Below are 17,033 nucleotides of genomic sequence, written 5' to 3'. Positions count from 1 at the left end.
GACCCAGGAGTCCAGGCCGTTACCAAAGCCACAGGGTCCCTACCTTGCTTGGGGACGTACTCCACCTTGATTTCTGGTGAACACAGGAGAGGGGATGGTTAGGTCTAAATCCTTGGGGCCCGATCCCACCTTCACACCCAGAGGCAGGGGGGAGGGTCTGGGGTCACCCGGGCACCTGGGGTGCTGGGTGGGTTCAGGACCGTGACTGCCCCACGGGTCCCCACATGGTCACGCTGTGGCGGAAACGATGCTCTCCCTCATCTTCTGTCTGACTGCCCCCCCCCCCCCGTGGGCACTGAGGGACGCTTACTCCGGAGGGGGCACCGGGCCCTGGGGGAGAGGAAAGGGCCTCACCCAGGAAGTTGAGCTTGGCGGAGAGAGACAGGGCGTAGCCATCGGGCACGAACGTGTAGTCCCCCTCGTCCTCCGGGCGGACATCATTGATCACCAGCTTGTGAATCCTAAGGGGTTGGGGGCACAGGGCAGAGGTCAAGCCAGGTCGCCCTGGGACCACCATGGAGAAACATCCTCCTCAATGCAATTTACATGCTCACACCACCCTTTTCCTTTTATATATATATATTTATTTATTTTAATTATTATTGATTTTTTACAGAGAGGAAGGGAGAGGGATAGAGAGTTAGAAACATCGATGAGAGAGAAACATCCATCAGCTGCCTCCTGCACACCCCCCACTGGGGATGTGCCCGCAACCAAGGTACATGCCCTTGACCAGAATCGAACCTGGGACCCTTCAGTCCGCAGGCCGACGCTCTATCCACTGAGCCAGACCGGTTAGGGCACCCTTTCCTTTTCCCTTTCCCTTCCTTTTCTTTTTTTTTCCCACCCTTTTTCTTTTTAATACGTTTGTTTGTTTTTATTGATTTTAGAGAGAGGGGATAGGAGAGGGATAGAGATAGAAACATTGATCGGCTGCCTCCTGCATGCCCCCTACTGGGGATCACCCCCAATGGGGCATGCGCCCTGACAGGGAATCAAACCAGTGACCTTTTGGTTCATGGGTTGACAGTCAACCACTGAGCAACCCCAGCTGGGCCACACCCACCGTTTTTATTCTGGCCTTTGGAACTCTGGGTTCAAATCCCAGCTTTGCCCCTTCCTAGCTGTGTGGCCTTAGGCAAGTTACTTAACCTCTCTGTGCCTCAGTTTTCATCTATAAAATACAAGCAATGATGCCCACCCGGTGTAGCTCAGTGGTTGAGTGTCGACCTATGAACCGGGAGGTCATGGTTTGATGCCCAGTCAGGGTGCATGCCCAGGTTGTGGGCTCAATCCCCAGGAGGGCGAATCAGGAGGCAGCTGATCCGTGATTCTCCCTCTCCCTTCCTCTCTGAAATCAATAAAAATATATTTTAAAAAAAAATACAGGTGCCCTAGCTGGTCTGGCCCAGTGGACAGAGCATCGGCCTATGGACTGAAGGGTTCCAGGTTCGATTCCAGTCAAGGGCACATGTCTGGGTTGCAGGCTCGATCCTCAGGAGGGGGCGTGCAGGAGGCAGCCGATCGATGATTCTTTCTCAACATTGATGTTTCTCTCTCTCCCTCTCCCTTCCTCTCTGAAATCAATAAAAACGTATTTAAAAAAATACAGGCAGCCGTAACCGGTTTGGCTCAGTGGATAGAGCGTTGGCCTGAGGACTGAAGGGTCCCAGGTTCGATTCCGGTCAAGGGGATGTACCTTGGTTGCGGGCACATCCCCAGTAGGAGGTGTGCAGGAGGCAGCTGATCAATGTTTCTCTCTCATCGATGTTTCTAATTATCCCTCTCCCTTCCTCTCTGTAAAAAAATCAATTAAAAATATATATATATAAAATGCAGGCAATGGTAACAATCCCCACCAGGGCTGTGGAGCATTTAGGAAACGCCCCGGCACTCAGTGAGTGCCCTGTGAGCTGTAGGGTTTCTTCTTACTGAAACCACAAGCAGGCAGGGTTCCGACACAGAAGCCAGAGAAAGCCCCGCTCCGCCCAGAGCCGCCGTCCGGAAGCCCACAGGACTCGACGTCCGATGGCACCGTGGGGGCATTCCGTATAGGTTGCAAACAGGACCACGACTTTCCCTCCCCCTATCCACGCCCCTTGCCAGGAGACCGTGCAGCCTTTGACCTCCTTTGCCGAACAGAATACGGTGCAAGTGCCCTGGCCGGCGTGCTCCGTGTTTAGAACGTCGGTCAAGGGCGTGTGCCTGGGCTGCAGGCTCGATCCCCAGCCCTGGTCAGGGTGCGTGCAGGAGGCAACCAATCCGTGTGTCTCCCTCACAACAGTGTTTCTCTCTTTCTCTCTCCCCCTCCCTACCTCCCTTTCACTCTCTCTAAATTTTTTTAAAAATCAATGCAAAAAAAAAAAAGGAAGACCTGACCGGTTTGGCTCAGTGGATAGAGCGTCAGCCTGCGGACTCAAGGGTCCCAGGTTCGATTCCGGTCAAGGGCATGTACCTTGGTTGCGGGCACATCCCCAGTGGGGGGTGTGCAGGAGGCAGCTGATTGATGTTTCTCTCTCATCAATGTTTCTAACTCTCCTTCTCCCTTCCTCTCTGTAAAAAAATCAATAAAATATATATTTTTTTAAAAAAAAAAAAAGGAATATGGAGGAAGCAACATGGGGATAGTTCCCAGCCCAGGCCACACAGTCACGTTCCCTTGCACACCTTCAGAACCCGTTTCTACCACATGACGATGCCAGGACCAGCCCTACTAGGAGATGAGGCATCACCAGGACCAGAGCAGACACAGCCCAGCGCCTCCAGGTCCCCACAGAGCACAGGAGGGTGAGCAGAGCTGACACTCAGCTGACCACACAAGCACCAGGAAGGCCAGCCTCGATCAGCCAGCCTCCCATCGACCCACAGACTCGATTAAATAAGTCCTTGTTCTTTGAAACCACTAATTCCGGGAATGGTCGTTACGCGGCTAGAGCTAGCTGATACACACGCTCCATCCCCCCAGTCACCTCCATAGTCTACTCCGCACCTCCCCGTGTGGGTCATGATGATCCTCTTGCTGGGCCGCACCTCGACCCCATTTTTGAACCATTTGCCCGTCACCTTTTCGTCAGACACCTCGCACTTGAACACGGCCTGATCTGAGGCCTTCACTGTCAGATCCGCAATGTCCTGCAGGACCTCCAGCGGTTTCACTGGACGAGGAGAGAAGGAGATGGGGCTGTCACAACTCCCGTCTGCCCATGGCCTGTGGGGGTACCCAGTGTGCCAAGGACTGTTCCGGGCACTGAGGACGCAGCCATGACCAGCCCAGAAGCAACCCACAGGCCTCGTGGAGCTCACACTGCAGCTGGGAGGCAGACAGTGAACGGGGAAGCACATTCACATGTCGCACAGGGAGCCACGAAGCCTGCGGGAAGGCGGGACGAGGCCACAGGAGGACGCAGGGGCCCCAGGCAGAGAGGGCGGCATGTGCAGAGGCCCCGCGGCATGTGTGGGAACAGCAGGCAGGCCAGCCGTGGTAGGAGATGACACGGGCGGGGCAGCCGGGCCGATCCCGGGCTTGTGGCCCTGGAGAGGACTCTGTGTTGAGTCTGAGCAAGGCGGGAGCCGCGCGGGGTGATGGGAAGACCGCGGGGATCTGAATTACATTTTTAAAGTTTTGGCTTTTTTTTTTTAAATAAAACAATGCAGCCCAGCGGGCGTGGCTCAGTGGTTGAGCGCTGGCCTATGAACCAGGAGGTCGTGGTTCGATTCCCAGTCAGGGCACATGCTGGTGATGATTCTCTCTCATTCTGATGTTTCTGTCTCTCTCTCCCTCTCCCTACCTCTCTGAAATCGATAAAAATATATTTTTTAAAAATGCAGTCCTGGCCGGTGTGGCTCAGTTGGTTGGAGCGTTGTCCTGTGCACCGAGAGGTTGCAGGTTCAAGTCTCAGTCAGGGCACATGCCCAGGTTGGGGGTTTGAGCCCCAGCCAGGATGCTTACAAGAGGCAACCAGTTGATCTCTCTCTCTCTCTCTCTCTCTCTCCCTCGCTCCCTCCCTCCCTCCCTCCCTTCCCGCCTCCTCTCTTCCCTCCCCCATATGCAAATAAGAGCACATTTGCTTTTTCTCCTAAAAATATACAGCAGGTCCTTGAATAACGTCATTTCTTTCACCATCACTTTGTAGTAACATCGATCCAGTGTGATAGGAACTTAGCTCTTGTTTCTGTCACTTAGCCTTTGGTAAGAATGGCTTCGCTATTTGTCATTTAGCCGCAGTTTTAAGAACCGATCGGCAACGGGTAAGGAAGGCCTTACTGTATCTTGGAAATAATTCCACATCAGTCAATTAAAAGCTGCCCGTATTTATGGCTACATGTGACTATGACATAACTAACTTGGTCCCTAAATGGCTCGATTTTTTGTCATGTTTAAATATATTTTTATAGATTTCAGAGAGGAAGGGAGAGGGAAGGAGAGAGAGAAACATCAATGATGAGAGAGAATCATCGATCATCGATCGGCTGCCTCCTGCACACCCACCACTGGGGACCGAGCCCCCAACCAGGAATCAAACCGTGACCTCCTGGTTCATAGGTCAATGCTCAACCACTGAGCCACACTGGCCACATGAGTTTTTGTCATATTTAAAGAATTATAGACTCATAGGAGTTTGCAAAAATAGTGCATGGAGTCCCATGTACTACCCTCCACCCAGCTTGCCCTGACGGTGACATCTTAGACACCCATAGTCCAATAATCAATCCAGGAGGTGGACATGGGAGCAATACTAGTTGTCACCATCTGACTGACGTTTTACAAGGATCGCTGGTTGGGGTGTGTGTGTGTGTGTGTGTGTGTGTGTGTGTGTATGTGATGTGGAGAAGGCGTGGAAAGAGAATAACCAGCAAGGAGACTACTAGAATGGTCCGAGCATGAGGGGATGGAGACCGGGACCAGGGCCGGGGGGCAGGGGGGGCGGGGGGAGGGGGGCCACGCAGGTGGGGGAAGTCAGATTCAGGAGCTCCTTTGAGGACTTGCCGGTGAACCGCATGAAGGGTGTGAGGCAAAGGGAGGCATCCAGGATAATTCCAAAGCAGCAGGTGCCACGGCCCCGCCCCACCCGGGGCCCCCCCCCCCCGTACCTTCCACAATGAGGTCAGCCTCGCACTGGCCGCCATTGGTCATGACCTTGAACCGACCCCCATCTTCCAGGGTCACTTCTGTGAAGATGAGAATGTGACGCTTCCCATCCTTCTTGAAGCGGTACCGCGCCTTGTAGGAGTCCTCCTTGGTCATCTCCACGCCGTCTTTCATCCTGGGCGGAGGGGACGCAAAGCGGGGAGGGAGGGGTCTGGAGGTCAGAGGGTGAGCCATGGGCCGGAGCGACAGTCCTCAGGGGGGTCAGGGGTCCAAAGGGAGGTCACAGGAGGGAGGAGAGATTAAGGTTGGCAGAGGCAGCAGGAATGAATAGGTCACCGGTGAGGGTCACGGGGAGATGCCTCCAGGTCCCAGTTGTAGGTCAGGGGTCACAAAAAGAGGTCATGAGGAGAGGAAAGAGGTCACAGAGACATGCCAAATAGTGTGGCCTCTGTGAATGGTGCTTCCCCTGCCGGGAACACTCCTTCCTTCCCACTTCTACCTCCTCCTCACTCAACTCTCAGCTCAATCGTCACCTCCTCCGGGAAGTCTCCCCTGACTTCCTGAGTCCCTTCTTCCTATTAAAAAGTGGTTACAGCCCCAGCCAGTCTGGCTCCGTGGACAGAGCGTCGGCCTGCGGACTGAAGGGTCCCATGTTCGATTCTGGTCAGGGGCACATGCCTGGGTTGTGGGCTCAATCCCCAGTGAGGGGTCCGTGCAGGAGGCAGCCAATCAATGGTTTCCTCTCATCATTGATGTTTCTCTCTCCCTCTCTGAAATCAAAAGTAAAATATTTAGCCGAAACCGGTTTGGCTCAGTGGATAGAGCGTTGGCCTGCGGACTCAAGGGTCCCAGGTTCGATTCCGGTCAAGGGCATGTACATTGGTTGCGGGCACATCCCCGGTGAGGGGTGTGCAGGAGGCAGCTGGTCGATGTTTCTCTCTCATCGATGTTTCTAGCTCTCAATCCCTCTCCCTTCCTCTCTGTAAAAAATCAATAAAAATATATATATATATTTTTTAAAGTAAAATATTTAAAAGAAAAAAAAAGTGGTCGGGTGGTTCAATGGGTTGGTGCATCATCCCATACACACACACACACACACACACACACACACACACACACACACACCGGTTGGTTGGATTCCTGGTCAGGACACATTCCTAGGTTGCAGGTTCGATCCCCAGTCAGGGCTCGTACAGTAGGTAACTGATGGCTGTTTCTCTCTCTCTTCCCGCCCCTCTTCCTCTCTCTCTAAAATCAATTTAATAAACAACAACCTATCCTCAGGCGAGGATTTTTTTAAAAAGTGGTTACAGCATCAGTTACGGCTCCTCTGAAACGCTTGTCAAAACAGAACTTGAGTCTTTATTCATGTGATGACTTGACTAGCGCCTGTCTCCGTCTCTCACACCCACGCACTCCAGAAATTTACCAGATTACAAACTGCACGAGGGCAGGTGCCATGGTGACATGTTATCTTCCCATGTATCTCAACATACAGAAGGGCGCCAGCACACAGTAGGTGCTAATGAAATATCTGTCAGACGGGTGAACAGATGTGGGGACGCATGAGTGGAGGGGTAGATGGGTGGGTGAGTGGATGGGTGGGTGAGTGGGTGGGTGGGTGAGTGGATGGATAACTAGATGAGTGGATGGATGAGTGGATGGGGGATGGGGGATGGGGAGATGAATAGATAGGCTAGAACAGGCGTCCTCAAACTACGGCCCTCGGGCCACAGGCGGGTGTTTTTGCCGTTTTGGTTTTTTACTTCAAAATAAGATATGTGCAGTGTGCATAGGAATTTGTTCATAGTTTTTTTTTTTTTTAAACTATAGTCCAGCCCTCCAACGGTCTGAGGGACAGTGAACTGGCCCCTGTTTAAAAAGTTTGAGGACCCCCGGGCTAGAGGATGGATGATTGGTCAAATGGATGAATAAGTGATTTAATGAATCTGAAATAGCAGGGACCAGGAAAAGGGATGGCATAGGTAGAAGTCAGATGTTCTTCTAGAATTTCTAGACGGTGAAGGTCAGAATTTAGAGAGAGAGGCTGAGGCCTCGGGGGGACTCTGGGGTAAAGGCCCAGGGTCTCCCAGGGAGGCCGTGAAGATCGGGCTGATGCAGAGAAGCGGTGCGCAGCTGAGTGGAGCTGGGGGATCAAGGGTCACTTACCACATGACCTGGGCACCTTCCTCGGACACCTCCACGGCCATTTCCACCCGGTCGCCCACAAACACCTGCTGGTCCTCAAGGGGTGTCACAATCAGCACTGGAGGCTCTGTGGGCACAGGCGGGGAGGGACGGACAGGAGGTCAAGTAGTCTCAGGACCCCCTCCCGACCCCACTCCCCAAGCTCAGGCCCCAACCCCGGCCTCACCTTTGACGAAGAGCTCAGTGAAACACTTCTCGTCGCCGACAGCGACCTCATACGCCGCATCGTCCGCCAACGTGCACTTGTTGATGGTGAGAATCCGCTTCTTCCCGACGTTCTCAAACACGTACCTGGGGCAGAAGTCTCCCCTCAGGCCGGGGCCTGGAGCCGACCCTGGCCCCGGGCCGGGCCGCCCACCAGTTCTCAGGGAAGGCACTCCCGCTCAGGGACAGACTGTGGGAGGGGTACACAGTCCGACTTCTTTTTCTTTTTTTCTTTTTTATTTATTTATTTTTTTAATATACTTTATTGATTTTTTTACAGAGAGGAATAGAACCTGGGACCCTTCAGTCCTCAGGCTGACGCTCTATCCACTGAGCCAAACCGGTTAGAGCTTCTTTTTCTTTATTGTTTTTTTACAGAGAGGAAGGGAGAGGGATAGAGTGTTAGAAACATCGATGAGAGAGAAACATCGATCAGCTGCCTCCTGCACACCCCCTACTGGGGATGTGCCCGCAACCAAGGTACATGCCTTTGACCGGAATCGAACCTGGGACCCTTCAGTCCGCAGGCCGACGCTCTATCCACTGAGCCAAACCGGTTAGGGCTAATACAACTTTTTATCTTATCCCAAATGCTCATGATGACAAATTGAGAAAACACAGCCAAGGGGGAAAATTTGTTTTTAAAAGGAACCCGTGTAGCCCTGGCCGGTATGGCCCCGTTGGTTGGCTGTTGTCCCACATACCGAAGGGTCAGTGGTTCAATCCCTGATCAGGGCACATGCCCCCGTTTCGGTCTTGATCCCCAGTAGGGGGCATGCAGGAGGCAGCTGATGGATGTTTCTCTCTCACATCAATGTTTTCCTCTCTCCCTCTCCCTTCCTCTCTCTCTAAAAATAAAAAACCTTTAAAAAAAAAAAAGAACTCATCCATAACTGTCCCACCAAATGCAAACATTTTGGCATCTGTCTTTCCAATCATTTTATCTATACACTAGAGGCCCGGTGCACAAATTCGTGCACGGGTGGGATCCCTCGGCCTGGCTGGTGATCGGGGCCATGAGGGCCGCGGGAGGTTGGCTGTGGGAGCGCACGGACCACCAGGGGCAGCTCCTGCATTGAGCGTCTGCCCCCTGGTGGTCAGTGCGCGTCATAGTGACTGGTCAACCGGTTGACTGGTCGTTCCGGTTGTTCGGTTGCAACAGTCACTTAGGCTTTTATATATATATATAGATGTGCAGATATTCTACACACAATAATCTTAAACAGCTTTCCAGGTTAGCATGTATTTTAGAATATCTTTACAGCACCTGGGCATGGAATTGTACATTTTGGCTGTTTTCCATGTTTTGCTACAATAGCCAAGGCTTAGGTCAGCATCCTTGCAGCTACATATACATAAGCACTATGGTTCCCTTAAGACAGTGGTCGGCAAACTCATTAGTCAACAGAGCCAAATATCAACAGTACAATTATTGAAATTTCTTTTGAGAGTCAAAAACCGACTTCTGCGCATGGGCCACGAAGTTTCCATCGCACTGTACACGCGCCCGCACGTGGTATTTTGTGGAAGAGCCACACTCAAGGGGCCAAAGAGCCGCATGTGGCTCGCGAGCCACAGTGTTCCGACCACTGCCTTAAGACAAATACCTAAAATTGAATCATCAAAATGGCTTTTTTAAAATCTTTCTTAAAATGTATTTTGATTGATTTCAGAGAGGGAGGGACAAGGGAGAGAGAGAAACATCAATGATGAGAAAGAATCATTGATCAGCTGCCTCCTGCACGCCCCCTACTGGGGATCGAGCCCGCAACCCGGGCGTGTGCCCCTGACCGGAATTGAACCCGGGACCCTTCAGTCCGCAGGCCGACGCTCTATCCACTGAGCCAAACCGGCCAGGGCTCCAAAGGCTTTTTCATAGCACTGCCGGGTTAGGGGACTTAGCAATCCCCTTTCCCACCAGCAGCACTGGGGACCCGCGTCCCTGAGTCTCCCTCAGCTCCGGGTTTCATCACTTTGTAACGTCTCTGCCCCCTGGGAGGGCAGGGGGGCTGCTGGCTCTGACTGGCATTGTTACTGACGCTGCTGTTCTTACCATTTGTAAGACTGAATGTGCACTTGACGGCACACTGGCCATTCGGGGTTCTTCTCAACGGAATTCCTGGGCTCCAGGGCTTTTGTCTAGTCTTCTCCTGAGGTACTTGTACATTTCACATGGGGTGGAGGAGGGGAGTGCCCTTTCTGGGTTCAGAGGGGCCAGCCTCATTTCGGGGGGTTCTCTCTGGGCCCCAGGTCCCCGCCCCACCCCACGCAGAGACTGCCTCACACACATACTTGCTGCCCGGCTTGATCTCCTGGCCGTTCTTGTACCACTTGAGGGGAAGGTCGGGGTCGCTGATCTCCACCACCAGCTTGATCTTCTGGCCCCTGTCCACCTGGTAGGCCGGGTCCAGCTTCTTCGTGAAGGCTGGAGGTGGAGGGACGCAGGGCGGGTGGAGCTCGGAGGTCCTCACTGCCCTGGCCCCATCCCAGAGCTGCCAAGTCTCCCTCCCCAGACCATCAGCTCTCCAAGGTCGAAAAAAGGTCAAGGTCAAGAGCTTGGAGGTCCCTGAGAACAGGACTCTCTCTTACTCTTCAGATCGGGGCCTCCAAAAGATGGGTCCAGGCTCCCCACATCTGATACCCACGATGCCGCGGTTCTTATGGGCGGGGCCCCTCTCCCTCAGGCCCGCACTGACCTTCACTCTTCTTGACCTCGACCTTGGCCTTCTTGAGCCGCTTCAGCATGCCCCGGAGGTCGGTGATGCCATACTGGAAGGCGATCTTCTCGTATTCGCTCTTCTTTGCCCCTTTCAGGAGCTCCCAGATCTCAGGCGGGATGCCCAGGTCATCATCGTCCTTCTTCTTTTTCTTCTCCTGCTCCACCACCTCCCTGAGGGCGGGGAGAGCAGGCCAGGCCACCGCGGGGTCTCCCTCCGCCTTCTCCGCCCACTCGCTGCGTGCCCTGCCCGAGCCCCTTTCCGTCTCTGGGCCCGTTATCCTTTCTTCTCCCTCCTGGACCATCGCCCCAGCCTCCTCCCTGGTCTCCTGGCCTTCAGCCTGTCTCTCCCCCTGCAGTCTGCCCCCCACCTGGCCCCAGAGGGACAGTTCTGGCCCCCACATCAGATGCCACCCCTTCCCTGTTCGGAACTGGGAGGCTCAGGGGAATGGCAGACGGACAGAAGGGCAGGCTGGGAGATGGTGGGTGGGTAAATGGACCTGTGGGTAGACGGATGGGCAAAGGGCAGGTAGGTGGGTCGATGGATTAGTCCGCGGGTAAACAGGGAGCTGGTTGGATGGGCGGGTGAGACGGGTGGGTGGTGGGTGGGCAGATGGCGGGATAGGTGTTGGATGGGTGAACAAGTGGATGAGGAGGGGCCGGAGTGGATAGGAAAGTGGACGTGAGGGTGGAGGGTTAGAGGGTGGGTAGGGAGGTGAACTGGCGGGCAGACGGCTGGGTGGCTGCTGGGCGGGCAGTGGGAGGATGGAGGAGGCGGTGGAGGGGTGGGCGGGGAGTCCATAGATGGCCTCGCCCACCCCCTCCTCCTCCCTGAGCCTCCGTCTTCTCCCTATGCGGGGTGGGGGGTGGGGGGGTGGGGGGGGGGACGTTGTGGCCTCACCTCTTCTTCAGCAGGCCGCTGAAATCCAGCTCGCCCGCGTCCTCGGACTTCCCTTCACCCCTGCGGCCGTGGAGAGGGGGTGTGAACTCCCCTGAGGTCCCCCCAGACTCACCTTGGGTCCCCACTCCTTGCCCTTCCCGATCCTCCCTTCTCCCAAGGGGAACCCCGGGGTCCAGCGTCACTTACGAGCGCTTGAATTCTTCTAGAACCGGCCCGGAGGAGTCCTGAGTCGCTGGAGAGAGGCAAAGGGGGAGAGAAGGTGAGCTGGTGGCACGTCCTGATGGCAGGCCGAGAGCAGCCCTCGGCGTGCCGCCCCCCCCCCCGGCCCCCCCTGTCCCACGCCGCCCCCTCTACCCCCTCTGGACCCTCGCCCCCCTCCGGGCCTCTGGTCCTACCTCGTGGACCAGCACACCCTCTCTCTGAGGCCCACACACCCTCTGCTTCTAGACTCCTTTCCCTGGCGGCCACGCACCACCCTCTCCGCGGCCTATACCCCCTCACACCTGGGCCAGCACCCCCTTCTCCTCAGGCCTGGGCACCTCCTTCCCTGTGCCCTCCAGATTTAAGCACCCCCACTTCCTGGGCTATAGACCCCCGAGCCTGTGCACCCCCAGGGCTCCATGCACACGCCCCAGGTCTGTGGAACCTCCCGCTAATCCCGCACACCCTGCCCCTCCCCCCCACGCCCTCCCCCTCCTGTCTCCAGCCGGGGGGGGGGGGGGGGGGGGGGCCGGCCCTGCAATGGGCTTCACCTGCCTCCTCCGGCGCCTTCGCCAGCGCAGCCCACCCTGCCCCTCCCCCCTCACGCTCTGGGCATGAGCCTGTCTCCCCAGTCTGGAACAGCCTGGCCCCTGGGCCTGGCCCCCCACCCCCAACCCCAAACCCTCGGCCCCACCCCCGCCAGCGCACCCTCCACATCGACGTTGAAGCCACAGCTGTCGCAGAAGTCCTTGGCTTTGACCTCCAGGCGGTAATCGCCCCGGTCCCCCAGCACCACCTTCCCGATGTGCAGCTCCACGTTGTACACCTGGGGGCGGGGCCAGAGGGTGGGAGCCCGGCCTCCTCCCCAGAGCCCACCCACAGCTCTCCCTCAAGCCCTCCCCACCCCACCCGCCACCGTCCCCCCCCACCCCACCGCTGTCTCCCCCCCCACCCCGCCGCCATCTCCCCCCCCACCCCGCCACCGTCCCCCCCACCCCACCGCTGTCCCCCCACCGCTGTCCCCCGCACCCCACCGCCATCTCCCCCTAGGCCTGACAATCTTGGCCCTGGGCCCATGCCCCTGACCCCCTGACACTTTCTGGGGATGCACACAAGGTGCCCAAGTGCCTGAACCCCAACGCTCTCCCCTCCTGCCCGACACAACCTCTCCAAGCGGCCCCCAGCACCTCCATCCCCGGGAACCCAGGCCATGATCACACCCAGGTGTTCACAGGCCTTCGGAGCAGCAGGGCCTGCACGGCTCCCGCCCCGGCCCCACCGTGTCCCTGGCCCCACCGTGTCCCCTGACCCACCCCACCGTGTCCCCTGACCCCACCGTGTCCCCTGACCCGCCCCACCGTGTCCCCTGACCCACCCCACCGTGTCCCTGGCCCCACCGTGTCCCCGGCCCCACCGTGTCCCCTGACCCGCCCCACCGTGTCCCTGGCCCCACCGTGTCCCCGGCCCCACCGTGTCCCCTGACCCCACCGTGTCCCCTGACCCGCCCCACCGTGTCCCCGGCCCCACCGTGTCCCCGGCCCCACCGTGTCCCCTGACCCACCCCACCGTGTCCCTGGCCCCACCGTGTCCCCGGCCCCACCGTGTCCCCGGCCCCACCGTGTCCCCCGGCCCCACCGTGTCCCCTGGCCCCACCGTGTACCCTGACCCGCCCCACCGTGTCCCCGGCCCCACCGTGTACCCTGACCCGCCCCACCGTGTCCCCTGGCCCCACCGTGTACCCTGACCCGCCCCACCGTGTCCCCGGCCCCACCGTGTACCCTGACCCGCCCCACCGTGTCCCCTGGCCCCACCGTGTCCCCTGACCCGCCCCACCGTGTCCCCGGCCCCACCGTGTCCCCTGACCCGCCCCACCGTGTCCCCGGCCCCACCGTGTCCCTGGCGCTCACGTTGTTGGCGGAGTCGTGGGTCTCCTTGAAGGAGAAGCGGGCCCCGCTCTTGATGTCCAGCTCCAGCCACTTCCCCTTGAACCACTTGATGGTCGGTTTGCCTGGGAGCTCCTTCCCGTTCACCTTGGCCACGATCACCACGTCCTTTCCTGGGGGGCGGGGGGCGTGTGAAGGATGAGAGGGAGTGGTTAGGCAGGAGCCCCAGACTCTATAGAGAGGACTGGAGGCTGGGAGCCCCAGCCCCTCCTCCCTCAGACCCAGGGGTCCAGGCCCCCAGCCCCTCCTCCCTCAGACCCAGGAGTCCAGGCCCCCAGCCCCTCCTCCCTCAGACCCAGGAGTCCAGGCCCCAGCCCCTCCTCCCTCAGACCCAGGAGTCCAGGCCCCCAGCCCCTCCTCCCTCAGACCCAGGAGTCCAGGCCCCCAGCCCCTCCTCCCTCAGACCCAGGAGTCCAGGCCCCCAGCCCCTCCTCCCTCAGACCCAGGAGTCCAGGCCCCAGTCCTTCCTCCCTCAGACCCAGGAGTCCAGGCCCCCAGCCCCTCCTCCCTCAGACCCAGGGGTCCAGGCCCCCAGCCCCTCCTCCCTCAGACCCAGGACTCCAGGCCCCCAGCCCCTCCTCCCTCAGACCCAGGGGTCCAGGCCCCCAGCCTCCTCCTCCCTCAGACCCAGGGGTCCAGGCCCCCAGCCTCCTCCTCCCTCAGACCCAGGGGTCCAGGCCCCCAGCCCCTCCTCCCTCAGACCCAGGGGTCCAGGCCCCCAGCCCCTCCTCCCTCAGACCCAGGAGTCCAGGCCCCCAGCCCCTCCTCCCTCAGACCCAGGAGTCCAGTCCCCCAGCCCCTCCTCCCTCAGACCCAGGAGTCCAGGCCCCAGCCCCTCCTCCCTCAGACCCTGGGGTCCGGGCCCCCAGCCCCTCCGCCCCCAGCCCCCCTCACCATTCTCCACAGACACAGACTCTGGCTTCTTCAGGAAAACACCAGTGGGCTCCTCGGCAGTGGGGGACTGCTCCTCAGATGGGGCTTCTGGTGGGAGACAGGGCTGGGTCTGAGGCAGCTGGCCACTTTGGGGACGGGGCTTAGGGAGGGACCCTCTGCTCAGAAGCCAAAGGCCATGGTATGACGTGGCCTTGCCTGACCTGGGAAAGACCGCGTGACCCCAGGCAGCTGCGTGACCTTGGCCAGGCTGGCCTAGCCCCTTGGGCCTCAGTTTCCCCATCTGTGAACGGGAGGGTGGACTGCATGGTCCTGAGTGGGACTTTGCAATGGGAGAGGCACCAAGATGGAGGGGGCGTTCCGAGCGGGCAGGACTCAGTGAGGAATCAGCCAGGTGTTGGGGGGCAGAAGGTGCTTGAAGGCCAGGCTGGGGGGCCGGGCTCTGTCCCAGGGGCACTGGGGAGCCATGGAAGGCTGGGGAGGGGCGGGTCAGCTCTGGGGGCACCGTGGGGAGGACGGGGAGAGTGCAGAAGGGCCACGGGAGCCTGGGGGATGAGTCCAAGCTCGGCTGAGCCCACGGGACACCATCTCACCTTTGGGGGACTCTGGGGGGGCCTCCTCTGGGGGGGCTTCCTTGGGAGCGGTTTCTTCGGGAGCAGGTTTGGCCTCATCTTTGCCTTTTGGGGCCGTTTTGGCCGCTGTGAGGTAAGTGTTCCCAAGTGAGCTCGAGCTCAGCGCCCTCCTCCCTCAGACGCAGGGGTCCAGGCCCCCAACCCCTCCTCCCTCAGACCCAGGGGTCCAGGCCCCCAGCCCCTCCTCCCTCAGACCCAGGGGTCCAGGCCCCCAGCCCCTCCTCCCTCAGACCCAGGGGTCCAGGCCCCCAGCCCCTCCTCCCTCAGACCCAGGAGTCCAGCCCAGCCCCTCCTCCCTCAGACCCAGGAGTCCAGGCCCCCAGCCCCTCCTCCCTCAGACCCAGGGGTCCAGGCCCCCAGCCCCTCCTCCCTCAGACCCAGGGGTCCAGGCCCCCAGCCCCTCCTCCCTCAGACCCAGGAGTCCAGGCCCCCAGCCCCTCCTCCCTCAGACCCAGGGGTCCAGGCCCCCAGCCCCTCCTCCCTCAGACCCAGGAGTCCAGGCCCCCAGCCCCTCCTCCCTCAGACCCAGGGGTCCAGCCCAGCCCCTCCTCCCTCAGACCCAGGAGTCCAGCCCAGCCCGTTCCAGATAAATTAACTTTCCCTCTCCTCCTGAGTGTGTGGGATCAGGTTCCCTCGCCCTGGCCGGCTGTGCCCCATGCTCCAGGCCACAGGCCCTGACCTTTTGGGTCCTGAGGGTAAAATTAGCTCTTCCGCCCGGGCTGGAAATTGGACACCTGGTGCTGACCACAGCACCTCTGCGGCCGGCCGGCCTGCTGGCTCCTGGCTCCAGGGGGGCCCGGCGGCAGTGAGGGGCCGGACCCCCTCCCCACCACCTGGCTGGCCTGGTGCCAGTGGCCTGGACACCCGGGAGGTTCATTTCCCCACCGAGAGGAAGCCCCACCCCCATATCAAGAAGTGCCCCCCGCCCCCCCCATCTGCACATAAAGCTCGGAGCCCTTACAGGCAGGCAGGCCCCTGATTCTGTCAGGAAGGAGCGCCCTTGCCCTCAGAATCCCTAACTCTGTGCCCTAGAGGACGGCGCCCCACAGAGAAAGGCCCGGGCCTCACACAGAGGCCCGATCCTCAGAGGACCCGTCCCCAAAGGCAGATGACCCCAGTCGCCACGCAGACACCCCGGGGTTCACACACACAGACTCCCAGGCCCCCCGGAAAAAGGACTCAAGTCTCAGTCAGAGGCAGTCCTTCCGCACCGACAGGGGCCTCCCAGTCCCTACAAAGGGACCCCTCACCCTCACCGCACAGGGAACGGACCGTCCGCCCAGCACACAGGGTGGGACGCCCTCTCCCCACAGAGGAGGCGCCCCGTTCTCCCAGCATCACAGGAGGAGCCCCGTCCCCCTTCAGAGAGGACACCTCTCCGCAGAGAGGAAGTGCCCAGAGCCACCTGGTTTAGCCTCGGGCATGGCTGCGACCTCCTCCGCTCCTCTGGCCACAGCTGTCCCTCTGGGCCCTAGGGAGGCCAGGTGGGCCTCGGGGGGAGCCCTTTAAGGAGTGAGCTGGCTCCCAGGAGTCTCCGGGAGGCATCCCCGGGCCTCCCCACCCTCCCATAGTCCGCCCTGGGAGCCAACAGGGACAGCCCAACAAGGAGAGAGGCTGAACGCCAGGTCCCCGGAAGGCTTGGGACGCCTGGGTCTGAGGGAGGAGGAGCTGGGGGCCAGGACGCCTGGGTCTGAGGGAGGAGGGGCTGGGGGCCTGGACTCCTGGGTCTGAGGGAGGAGGGGCTGAGGGCATGGACTCCTGGGTGTGAGGGAGGAGGGGCTGGGGGCCTGGACTCCTGGGTCTGAGGGAGGAGGGAGGAGGGGCTGGGGGCCTGGACTCCTGGGTCTGAGGGAGGAGGGAGGAGGGGCATGGACTCCTGGGTCTGAGGGAGGAGGGGCTGGGGGCATGGACTCCTGGGTCTGAGGGAGGAGGGAGGAGGGGCTGGGGGGCCTGGACCCCTGGGTTGAGGGAGGAGGGAGGAGGGGCTGGGGGCCAGGACTCCTGGGTCTGAGGGAGGAGGGAGGAGGGGCTGGGGGCCTGGACTCCTGGGTCTGAGGGAGGAGGGAGGAGGGGCATGGACTCCTGGGTCTGAGGGAGGAGGGAGGAGGGGCTGGGGCTTGTACTCCTGGTTCTGGGGGCAGAAGGGCCCTGGGGTCCAGACCTTGGGTGCTGGGGGAAAGGAGAAGGATAAGGGCCTGAGCTCCGGGGTCCTAGGAAGAGGGAGAGAGGGGCTGGGGACTAAAGT

General features: G+C 59.5%; 1 protein-coding gene across 1 annotated transcript in view; it reads right to left on the bottom strand.

Moving 5' to 3' along the window:
• The window catches only part of MYBPC2 (myosin binding protein C2), a 28,499-nt gene extending 12,052 nt beyond the window's left edge, over positions 1–16,447 (bottom strand). The window contains exons 1-15 of the mRNA XM_054710905.1: positions 16,194–16,447; positions 14,750–14,854; positions 14,160–14,246; positions 13,230–13,378; positions 12,031–12,148; positions 11,308–11,353; positions 11,122–11,181; positions 10,201–10,394; positions 9,797–9,929; positions 7,467–7,591; positions 7,262–7,367; positions 5,092–5,264; positions 2,990–3,155; positions 355–461; positions 44–73 (exon numbers count right to left, since the gene is read on the bottom strand). Of these exons, the coding sequence (XP_054566880.1) occupies positions 44–73; positions 355–461; positions 2,990–3,155; positions 5,092–5,264; positions 7,262–7,367; positions 7,467–7,591; positions 9,797–9,929; positions 10,201–10,394; positions 11,122–11,181; positions 11,308–11,353; positions 12,031–12,148; positions 13,230–13,378; positions 14,160–14,246; positions 14,750–14,854; positions 16,194–16,212 (1,618 nt within the window). The 5' untranslated portion in view covers positions 16,213–16,447. The remainder of the gene's footprint in view (positions 1–43; positions 74–354; positions 462–2,989; positions 3,156–5,091; positions 5,265–7,261; positions 7,368–7,466; positions 7,592–9,796; positions 9,930–10,200; positions 10,395–11,121; positions 11,182–11,307; positions 11,354–12,030; positions 12,149–13,229; positions 13,379–14,159; positions 14,247–14,749; positions 14,855–16,193) is intronic.
• Between the last annotated feature and the right edge of the window lie 586 nt (positions 16,448–17,033).

Source organism: Eptesicus fuscus, chromosome 21 (genome assembly GCF_027574615.1).
Source record: "Eptesicus fuscus isolate TK198812 chromosome 21, DD_ASM_mEF_20220401, whole genome shotgun sequence".
NCBI classification, from domain to species: Eukaryota; Metazoa; Chordata; class Mammalia; order Chiroptera; family Vespertilionidae; genus Eptesicus; species Eptesicus fuscus.
Note: the sequence above shows the minus strand (reverse complement) of the source record. Positions and strands in the feature narration are given on the sequence as shown.